This window comes from Azolla caroliniana, unplaced genomic scaffold (genome assembly GCF_043228905.1).
Source record: "Azolla caroliniana isolate FFs.n. ecotype wild unplaced genomic scaffold, voAzoCaro1.0.p SCAF_16, whole genome shotgun sequence".
Lineage (NCBI taxonomy): Eukaryota > Viridiplantae > Streptophyta > Polypodiopsida > Salviniales > Salviniaceae > Azolla > Azolla caroliniana.
In genome coordinates this window covers 5,293,113-5,304,795 of record NW_028230451.1, presented here as the reverse complement: position 1 = coordinate 5,304,795, position 11,683 = coordinate 5,293,113, and the positions used below count along the sequence as shown (strand labels likewise).

Genomic DNA, 11,683 nt, shown 5'->3' with positions numbered 1-11,683 from the left:
TCATGTGTCAAAATGTATCCGATTGTGTTTAGTTTTAGCTTTATTCACGGCCAGACTTTTTGATTTCAATGTCTGAAGTTTAATTGATTCCACACTGCACATTCAATTAACAGATCTTTTGGTTTTGATTACATTGACGAAAATTCGTTGAATCATGGATCTGATGTCTCATTGTGTTGCCATAATTAGAACATGTCAAGCCTGCATTTATCAATAAGAGCAAATTTTGATTTAAAAAGTGTAATCTTTCTAGGAGTGAGTAATCCTTCCAAGAATGTCACTAAGTGTCTTTGAAATGTTAATAAGTCACTCTGTAATTTCTGATTATATGAATTGGAATGTGTTGCTTTGCATCATTTCAAAGTGGCACACACTTTTGGACGCATCTTTAAATGTTAATAAATTGTTTGGTTCTATCATTGTCCAAGCACTGTTTTCTGTGTATCTTGAGTTCCAAGCATCATCAGTATATTGTTATGTGGGCTGAATGTTTATACTGCTATAAGCCTATACCTACTAGGCATGCTCCGGAACTGCCAAAATTTCATATGTAACTGATAACCTCATCTATAGAGTGGGTTATAGTAGGCATCCTTATTTTGCCCCAATTGTGTTGGCCACAACCTCAAAACAACCAAAATGTGTGTGTGTGTGTGAGAGAGAGAGATTTTATTATGGTGTGGAACCAAAATTCCATCATTTTTGCATAGTGTGGTTGTAATTGAATAGTGACTCTCGATGCTAAAGAATTGTATTGATAAAAGTTGCAATAGAGAGTGCGTATTGTGTTTGTGAGAGGAATGTGTGTAGGGAGTAGGCCAGATTGCTATGTGTGCAAAACAAACTTGTATGTGGTCGAATTCTTGCACATTGTATCAAAATGTGATACTTTTTTTACTCCCACACATGTTCTAGGCAAAGATGCATAGTTGACGAGTCTCCTCACTTGTGTCTTAATGCCCCGTTTCACATAAAAGAGAATGTATGTTGAGTTGTGTCGGGGGCCAGGGCAATGGTATGGATGGCAGTCAAAGTGATGTGCTCTAGCATTTATTGATGAGTTGTGATTTCTCCATTTCAATCATAATATGGTTTTGCAGATTAGTGAGACTTTTGTAATAATTTGTGAACAATGAGCCTCTACATCGTTCCCAAGGTGTGATACATGGGTGTTGCATATAATCCTTATTCACAAGAGAATCTATTGACATATCATGAAGCAAATGTTGATGCATCCCATTTTCCAAACCATTTCTTTCTATATTCTATCAATTTCTAACTCAAAATTTTGCTTGTGTTTGTTTTGAATATTTTTACTTGCCACGAGATCCTATGAAATCGATGAGACGTTTCTTTTTAAACCTTTAGCATGTACTCGATTATCCTTTCCATGACCATAATCTCAACGTAAAGTGATATGGTTTCAAGACGTTGAAACATGTATGACACTCGTGGGTTGGGTTCACTTGAAGAAACTTCATAAGGAAGTGGTTTTGGACATTTAAATCTATCTCATTAGACTTAGGCATGCTACTATGCTATAATTCAAACTCATACAGAAGCACTGGTTTACCAATGTGCCAAAGCGGGTTTTCTTGAGAACACAATACATAATTTCTCCACCATTGAATATGTTCTCAAATGCATAGTAAGTCATGTTTCCCACTTCGAAATAGTGGCTAGCACATTCATTCCCTCTAATCATAGAGGGAACGTCACTATCAAGCTATTTGAAGCTTTCTATACTTTAAAGTGGCTCATTATTGTAAAATGCATGAGAGAGAGGGAGAGGGAGAGGGAGAGGGAGAGAGATTTCTTTGATTGGTGTTCCTAAAAGACATTCCACAATGGCATCTTGTAAATTAAGAGGATATGTATGGAGTAATAGTGAGGTGAGGAAATTGGGTATAGAGCCTAGGACATAGAGAGAGAGAGAGAGAGAGAGAGAGAGAGAGAGAGAGAGAGAGAGAGAGGTGTCTCATTTGCATTAAATATGCTTTCCACATCTCTTCAACTGAACCCAATCCTTGCATGAATTCCTCTCACAACCACAATGTGCACTCTTGATTGCAACATTCATTGGTAAAGTTCTTGACCATTGAGAGTCACTACTCACTTTCACACGTATCACGTGAAATGTAATATTTTTGGTCTCATAGGTCATATTTGACCTCCGAAGACAATAATATAATCTATCTATCTATCTATCTATCTCTAATTCTACAAGAAATCTTCAATCTATCCTCACATTGTAGCATTGGAGGTAAGAAGTTGGGCGAATACTTAATATTCCCCTTGATCTCGTGGGTGCGCACTTTAGAGTGCATTAAGGCAGGTGCCATGTTGGGTGACAAGCACTCTTGGTTTTGGATGGAGCAATGTGTTTCGGTGAGGGTAATATGTGTTCATCAAATGCATAATTGGCAACATAAGACATATCCTATCGCGTTAATGTGGATAGCCCTTAACGTTAATTGTTTTGGTAGGCAAGGTGTGCAACTTTATATGTTTTGCATACGCGAGTTTTGATTTTGGGTGAATTTCAGCATTTTTTGGGAATTACCTTTATGCTATATTTTAGTTGTCACCAATACCTTCACTTGCGACATTGTTGAGGTACCCTTGTACACCGTTGGCAATGATTCCACAAATGCTCATTCAATGCTTGTCTCGGAGCTCGGGTTCATGGAGAAGTGAAAACTAGTGGACTAGGGCTTGTCAAAGTATCCATTACCTCATTGGATGTATCACAATGTCCAACAAATTGTGTTAAATCTTCCTCATGTAGGTTAATTGTAGGGACGTTGATGACAAGGGATGTGGGATTTGATAAGGATCCCCTTAGAAGGTAATTGGCTCAGGGTTACACCCTATACTAAGAGTTTTGGCTAAAGATCATCGATGATTCATAAGACTACCAATTGGGCACTTGGCTCTATCATACACTTGCTTTAGTCACACCAATAATGTCAAAAGATACATGATTATGACAAGGTTCCTATATGCATTCATTAGGCCTCAATGTGAGTCTTACTAGTGTAAGTGGTCACTGTACAAGCAAGTGACCCTATACAATAGATAATGTTGGTATCTAGGCTCAAGAGGGAATCATTCCATTCTACTAAGGTTGGCAAACCCAAGTGTAACCAATGTTCATACGAGAGGGTGGTGATACTAGTGTCCACGTCAACTAAAGCTATGGTGATTCGCCCATGGATTATGTTAAAGAGGTGAGAAGTTGGCTTTTATTGTGGACATGTGTTAGGCTATTTGTGGGACCCATGCTTCCCAATGTTGTTTGTGTTTACCATGAAGCAATCAAGAAATAAGCCATCCTCATCACCACATTGGGCTGTGATGGGGTGAATTTTGTCTACACTAGCAAGCATATGCACTTAGTTCATGACCAAATCATATCATGTGGTCTAAACCATAATGTTCCTCTTCTATGCAATCCTCATCACTATTTTCTTCATTTGCTAGCTAGTAGCAACTCCATAGATTGTCATCCATGAGTGATCAACCTTCTTATTCATCTTTATCCATGAGTGTACACATGAACTTGGTACATCTTACTATCCTTTCACTTGTAGAGAACCTCGTTCTTGAAGTTTATCACAAGTCGACTTATGTAAATGACATATCATCCCAATAGGAAAATATGTAAATTGATACTTAACATCATTGATAGTAAAGGGTGGTCTATTATCATGGCCCCAAGACATTGGATCAAACCATTGGACATGTAGTGTTTTACCTTTGCTAGAGCCATCTTACGTGGGACCCCTAGGGGCTAGGACTAGAAAAGATGGTGTCCTTGGTAAGGGTTTTGGATAAATAATATCCCACTTAGATATATCAAGGAGCACTTGAAATTTCCATTTTTGAGAATGTAGGTCACAAGTGAATTGGATCTCTTTCAAGATATCAATGTTAGCATATGCACTAGCTTGAAAAATTATTCACGAATATGTGCATGTGCATGAATTAGTTCTTAGGTGCAAATGTGTTTAGTTGTATAAGTGTTGGTTACAATGTATGTTTAAGTATGTACATGTTTTTATTATTTATTTGTACGTTTGTACAAGTTAATGTAGGTAAATGTATATAGATAAGTGTGTGAATGTGTGATTAAGTGCTTGTATTTTATGCGCAATAGTTTGTCGGTTATCGTGTGAATATAATTATGTTAGTGTATCTATGAATGAATAGAAATGTGTCTTTTATTGTAATGTGTTTGAGTGAGTGAGTGAGTGAGTGAGTGAGTGAGTGTGTGTGTTTGTAAGGAAGATCCTAGGGATGGGCAAGGAACCTTTGGACACTAAGGTTCAAAATGGGCCAAGGGACAATTGAAGGTCCTTAGGTTTAAAATGAGGATCTAGGGATGATTGGAGATCCTTAGGTCTAAAATGCCCACAATGTCTCTTTTGCTTCAAGTTTGTGGGAGGAGAGTTTGTCAAAAAAAAGTCTTAATTTTTGTAAGAAAATCATCCCAGTCTTGTGATCGTTTATCTAGAGGGTGTGGGTCTCTTTTATTGATCAACTAAGTCTAGCATTATTTGGATGGATTATAGTGGAACAACTAGTTTTGGGTTTGATATGTTGTTTTCAATTACGATATGTGTGTGTAGGGTTGTTGGGTTTGGGTTAAGCTTTGTTGGTGGCTATTTGCTATTTTGGGATCCCATTGGTGGATCCTTGTGATTAGTGGAAGGACTAGCTAAGTGAAAGTTAGCAATGGACATAGTGTTTGTGAACATGGTAGTACAAATTTAGTGAACATGGTGGTACAAGCTATTATGAGAACCTATGCACTATCTTAAGATGGATGGAATCATGTCTACAATCTCTTTCGGCCCTTGCCCTTCGTAAGTTGATCTAACAAAAGATTGATCACTTAGTTCAAGAATTTAAGTTCAAGGCTAACATCTTCCTAACCAAAGATTGATCACTTACGAAGTGCATGAGGTCTACCCAACTTTGGCCAACCCTTCTTTGGGAAAGGAGATGAGGAAATTCTGCTAAACATACCCCTCCTTGTTTGGCCTCTTGTGGTTGATGAATCGCATTTTCCTAGAGGGACCAACAGAACTCATACCTTGAATCACTCTGAAGTCCCAAGGGGTCGCCTTTTGCAGAGTGAGCTAACCGAGGGGTTGGGGGATATCACTCCCCAATGGCAAAGACCATGTCACACATCAACACATAAAACCGCCTATCTTTCCATCCCAAACAATTGCCAGAAACCTCTACGGATTCTTAATTTGATATAAGATTAAGGCACCTAACACTACACTCATTAAAAAATATGATTGCCTTACTATATAAGAAACATATAAGGTGTCTCAAATAAGTGATAATTACTACGTAAAAACATTTATATATTTATTAATTAGAGTGGAAAAGTTACATAAAGGAAACTGGCTCTTAGTAAACACAAAGGGGAGATAATGAGGGCTAAAAGGTAGCCCCAAACTTGGCAGCCCAAAGGCCTCTTTTACATAAGAGCTCTTGACATTTTTATACAAGTAGGAAATCCCAAAGGGTCACTTTCACATTGCCTATTCCTACATAGTAAAGGGTAGTTCTCCAAAAATTACAATATAACCATGTTTCTTACATAATTTGTCTATAACTAATATTTGAGATTGGAAATAATGATAAACCTTATAGGGTTTGTTATAACTAAAGATGTATGACATTATTTCCACTAACAATACTAACAATTGAGGTCATATTGGATTTCCAACCTTCTAGCACATCATTAGCTTTTTGTGGCTATATGGTATGGGATATGCACTTTCAATGCTTTACAAGGATTTTCAGATACCTTGAAAACCAAAGTGTTCCATAAATCTATTTGCCAAAATTGTTGAGCTTGAAAGCAAGATTCTATGCTTTAAAAAAGTGTGTAGTGTTACCTCTACATTATGATCACCACAATCATATGACGGGAGTTGTTTATAGCTCCGCCTAATTGCTCAAGTTTCCTTGTCTACACTATGGGTCAAGTTGGGTGTTGTGGGTCATGTCCACACAATGGGAGCACCTAAGGTGGGACTATTAAAAAACTCAACATGATAATTGTAAGTGAGATTTTCAATCCTTGATGTGATGGTTGGGTTGAAGTTCATAGGATGGTTGAGGTTGAGTTTTTTAGACCTCAACATGATGTTTGGATGTTGCTTTTCACACAATGGGATTTGTAAAGTGATTTCTATCCAAAACAAGAGTAGAGTTATATTCATCAGAACAAATATAGCATTCAAAAGTATAAGTTTATGAAATTGGGAATATCATTTGGCATTATTATTTTGAATTGCTCACTTATTCTCAAGTTATGTTAGTTGATCAATTGCATCTCAATCAATTTTTTTGAGATGCTTGTTTAATTTCCCATTTTCTATCACAAGGATGGCAAGTTTTCACCTTGTTTCTTGATGGTTTCTAGCAAAGCAAGTGACATAACCATAATTTTTATTGTAAAAAATGTTATTACATTGAGATAAAAAAATATTTTTAGTGAAAGGTTCATTTCCATCTTCTTACCAATCTCTCCTACTAAATGATTTCCCCTTTTCGTTGTATATTGTAGATTTTGTAGTGTGCTCCAATTCAAGCCATAGCTTTTCCAACTAATCATTAGTATGGGCTTAAATAATGAGACAATGAGTGAGAATAAATTAAAGATATTTAACATCTAGGGTAGGACAAAAGTAGGAGATGAGACAAACTAGGAGTGAATTTGTGTTGGCAGTTAAAGTTGATTGTTTTGTAATATTGTTCAGTGGAACTAGCAGTCATGCATTCAAACCTTCATTCTGTATTGCCATCTTAAAATTAATGCAATTAATGAGATTTTATACTCTAACACATGGGTTTGTAAGCATGTAGCTTAGCACTAGGCTATAAGCACAAGTAAAAACTGAAAGAGAGATCAAAACAATATTAAGTAATTTGTTATTTTTGTGAGCTCCAATTGCACCTAGCCACTTTGTCCAACACATCACACAACCCTCTTTTGAGACTGTTCATTTAAGCAAATCATCACATAACGTAATTTTTCCAATCCTAACGTCTTCTACATTCTGTTTCAGTTTACTATATGCCATGCTCATGCTTAAGAGTCAATGATAATGTACATGGCAAATTGCTGTAACTATTTTTTTTAATTCGTGTATTATTGCAATGAGCGCAACACAACAAGGATCGCTTTCTGAATCATGAAAACATATTTCCTCAAAAGAATTTCTTTCCCTCCGTCCTTGCAAATAACCGATCCATGATAGGCAGGGTTTCCCCTTTTATATCAACCTATTCTGTTTTGAGGAAGGAAGACCACAGAACTGCAGCAGCTTCAGAATCTGTACCTATAAAGCTTGAACCTAATGCGTCCAAGGGAAAAGTAATGTTCAACAAGTGTCAAATTCTACCCAAGTAAATGGGCAAACCACATGCAAGAAGGTGCAGTTTTGGTAAACAGTGCCATTTGAATAATGTGATGCTTCCTTTTAGTTTATGTTTTCACATGATTCTCAAAAAACACATTACAATTCAGATAGTGTTTGTAATCCCCCTAGTTTGGCAAACAAAAAAAGCTCATTCTGAATAATAAGAGTTTCAAGACAGTACACATCTGCCGCTCACATTCGTCACAAATTCAACGTGATTATAACCTGAAATCTCCATGTTTAATACCTCATAAAACAGAGATATTTACAACAGTTCAACTGAAACCATCAACCAAAACATGAGTACCAATAATTCTTTACAATTACCGAAACAAATCTCTATCAAAACTGCTTCGCAGTACAAATCTGGAATAAGCCTTATTTGCTCTTAGCAAAACTCTGCAATCCTACCTGAATCTGAGTTGAAGTTTCATAATTCTTTTTGCTGACCGCTGACCTCTGATTCAACAATCAGGGCTGGATTCTGTTTGTCAAACAGGAGATTTTACACATTTCTCTACTATACTTGGTTGCATATATTGTCCTTAATAACCTGTATCTTGAAAACAGGAACAATGACAAGTATATTTTTTCGCATGGTATACAAGTGTTGATTTTGCAACATATCTTTTGAAGCTTTCAAAATACCGTGCCAAAACCTCCTGGTTCTACATTCACCTTTATCTGTAAAATCATGACAGAAGCACTTAAGCTGTGTCATAAACAGCAAATCGAAGGGAAATAAATCAGAGATATACCACTGGAACATTCTTGCATAAGCCTTTTTCTCCTTGTCTCTCCGTTCAGCTATCTGTAAAAAATTTGATTTGAGCTCCCAATTTCAAATATATACACATGAGGGAAAACTATCAAATGCACAAGATCTTTATTGCCCCAATTGGCCCATCCGGTGCTGAAGTCCAGGATTTAAAGTGAAGTTCTTGATTTTCATTATTCTGAGTTTTTTCGTTATATACTTAAGGGGTATTTCTGAGCCTTTCCGTGTGTGTATATATATAAACATCATATATTGGTATAAAGAGTTATACCTTTTTTTTCGCAATCCCCAGTTCCTTTTTTATTCCACCTGAAATGACCAAAGGAGGACATTGATCTCAGTTATCCTTTTGTTGTCTTTACTCACATTTAGACTCTACTAGCAAGTTTAATACCATCAGTAGGCTCGAGTTCTAAAGCCTTCAGAAAGCATGCCGCAGATGAATCCACATCATTCAAAGCCATGTATGCCTGCAAAATGGTCAAATACACTTCATTATATAATTGTGGCATGATCAATACGACGATGTATTACAGATTACAATTTGCATAAATAGAACATCTCTTCCTCCTAATACTGTGCAATTTTTTCAAGTGTCACCATAAGCATTGAGTTATTATGTTAGGATGGCAAATAGAGATGACATCAGAATATTGATGACCACGGTAATACGAAGAAATACAAAGTCTAGGATGAAAATGATACAGAAAACAGAATCACTCTCCATCATACCAAGATGATTAGTACCATTCCAGGTATAGCATTGATGTGCTTGAGAATCAATTGATTAAAGAGCCTACCAAGTATCTAAGTGTAAGAATATATTAATAAGATCTCAGCAATAGATACTTGAGTCAAGACTACAGGCTCGAGTTTTGATGGATCAACAATCATTTTGCAAGTGTGAAATATATTTTGGTGATTCCATTAAGGAAAAGAATTATTTAATGCAAAGGTCTGTGTTATACAGTAGGCAATATCTTTAATCAATTGTGAATACTCAATCATTCACAAAATCTGGAAGGAATACCATTTCCAAACCCTGACTCATTAATAATATAGTTTTGAGAGTTGCTTTCAGCATCTGGTTCTCGTTTTTACATTTGTTTTGCATGTTTTTTGCTGTTCTTTGGTGACTGACAGCTATACATTTATTTCTCAACACTGAAATATTTTGACAGTAGTGATAAAATTCTTCAATTACTGCTTTTCCACCATCATATTAAGTGCTAGAAAGACAGTAATGACCAGGTTAGCTTTAATGCTTGTTGCCCACAAAAAAACATGACTCTTCCTAACCAGTTTTACATTTCCTTTTTCTTGTTTGCTTTCCTTCATAGAAATCCCTCCTATATGGTCACTGGAGAAATCTTTGATTAGTATAAAATCAACACTCAACTATTGAGAAACTATATGTGCTGTTTGGATACTTAAATGATCATCCTATATGCGTTTTCTCAATTATAAGTGCTATTTGAGCAAATACATGGTCAATTTATTCCTTTTGTTTATTTCTAGGGTATTTCTGGGACATAAATTAGGGTCGTTTGGGAAAAGAAAGAAACTACTATGGATATTTCCGAGTTTTCTCCTTGGAGTTGTTGTTAGCAACGCCGTTATTTTCTTTACCAGCTTATGTCATCAAACTCTATGTTATTATATGAGACTTGAGTAATCTTTCTATCCCATATGTGCAGACAAGATAACAGTCCTAACCCACATACTGACACTTCACTCAGGCCTGAAGAAATGGATCCTAGAAGCAATAATCTTTCATGAAATTTGAAACTGCCTATAACAGAAATGATTTTATTAAGACACGCCCCATACCATACAACATGCATACAGAAATCTCTTTACATTTATGTCATAGTGACCCAGATATGGATGAATGCAATATATATACATGTATGCATAAGACATAAACATCAATTTAAATGTATGGCTAAATTTTTCTAATTGGAAAAGAAAAACCAAACATCAAGACTGCTTTATGACTATGAGGATGTCACGTTCATAACCCATCTCTCAAACGCAGCACTGAATAGTAGACAAGAAAAACTTTCCATGTTCTGTGCTGTCTCATGAATTTAATTTCCATCTTAAAAAGACAACATTACTCTCTAAAAGAAGTATAAAGTTATAAACTAGCCTGGCCTCGACGGAACAAAGCCTTTGCATTATCTTCTCCAGTACGAGTGGCAAAGTCTGTGTCCAAAAGAGCACCTTTTGCATCACCCAATTTGAGTTTGCAAGCCTATGTCAATATGAAACAGCACAATCAAAGGCAAATTCTAAACATATCAAGAAGAAAAGATTAGATGAGTACTTACGGAGCTGTTTGTTAATACTTGGCACTTCATTAATCTCAGAAGATCTGTTTTGTCTGAAAAATGAGGTAATAATTTCAATGTCAATTATGTAGGTAAGACACACACGGGTACAGTCATGACAGGAAAGTGTCTATTTTACCTTCGTCTAGACCATCTTTCTCCCAACAAACATCCAGATATCTCAAAGCTTTTCTGTATTTTCTTAAGGCCATTTTATAATTTCCTTTCTGCAACAAAAAAAATCAGAGTAAATTCTAGAGTTCATACTTTCAATAGAAACACTGTTATCATAAATATAAGTAACCAAACCTTATAGTAGTCATTTCCGAAAGTTTTGGCTGAATCTACAGCACCAATCCACCAGGAGCAATCCGAATGTTGCTCATCAAGATCTGCTGGCCAGTCAGGATATGTGTCTGCATCATTAAAAAACCCAATAACACCATCCTGATCTCCTTCTGGAATCTCACCACAATCTTCAATGAGAACTTCATTAAATGGTTTCCCTTCTTCATCTGTAGGGCTATGTTCTATGCTCCGAACAACTCCCATGCCCTTTATAACCTTCCCAAACACAACATGCTTCCCATCCAAGTGAGAAGCTCGGGTAGTCGATATGAAAAACTGAGAGGCATTAGTGTTAGGCCCAGAATTTGCCATAGATACCATTCCCTTCCTTTCATGTTTTAGCTGAAAATTCTCATCTTCAAAAGTGGGACCATAGATTGATTCACCTCCAGTTCCGTCCCGAGCTGAAATATCACCCCCTTGAATCATGAACCCTCTCACAACTCGGTGGAATGGAATTCCCTTCAAGGTAGACAAATATAGGCTCAGAATCCTAGTAGAATAATAATATATGTATCCATAAGTATGCTCAAATTTTAAGCAATACATAACAGCTGAAATATAGAAGCTATGAGCACCTTATAATGCAGACAGGAACCAGTTTCACAGCTGGACTTTTTCTCTCCAGTGCACAATGCCCTGAAATTCTCAACAGTGCGCGGCACAACATCTTGATAAAGCTCAATAACTATCCGGCCTTCAAGCTCACCGCCAATGCTTATGTCTAGAAAACATCGCGGATTCACCATCGTGTAAGGAAAGAATTAGATTTC

General features: G+C 36.5%; 1 protein-coding gene across 1 annotated transcript; it reads right to left on the bottom strand.

Moving 5' to 3' along the window:
* Positions 1-7,732: 7,732 nt before the first annotated feature.
* LOC147853760 (peptidyl-prolyl cis-trans isomerase CYP40-like) lies at positions 7,733-11,683 on the bottom strand. The gene is made up of 9 exons (XM_087332351.1): positions 11,489-11,683; positions 10,872-11,372; positions 10,702-10,789; positions 10,563-10,615; positions 10,382-10,486; positions 8,624-8,699; positions 8,501-8,538; positions 8,210-8,262; positions 7,733-8,135 (listed from the first exon to the last, which is right to left on the bottom strand). Coding segments are annotated over exons 1-9 (1,086 nt in total). The 5' UTR covers positions 11,660-11,683; the 3' UTR covers positions 7,733-8,134.

Coding starts and splice junctions, on each gene's coding strand:
- LOC147853760 (XM_087332351.1), bottom strand. CDS start 11,659: ATGGTGAATCCGCGATGTTTTCTAGACATAAGCATTGGCGGTGAGCTT. Junction 11,373..11,488: donor GTTCCTGTCTGCATTATAAG/GTGCTCATAGCT, acceptor TCTACCTTGAAG/GGAATTCCATTCCACCGAGT. Junction 10,487..10,562: donor AAGTATTAACAAACAGCTCC/GTAAGTACTCAT, acceptor ATATTGACATAG/GCTTGCAAACTCAAATTGGG.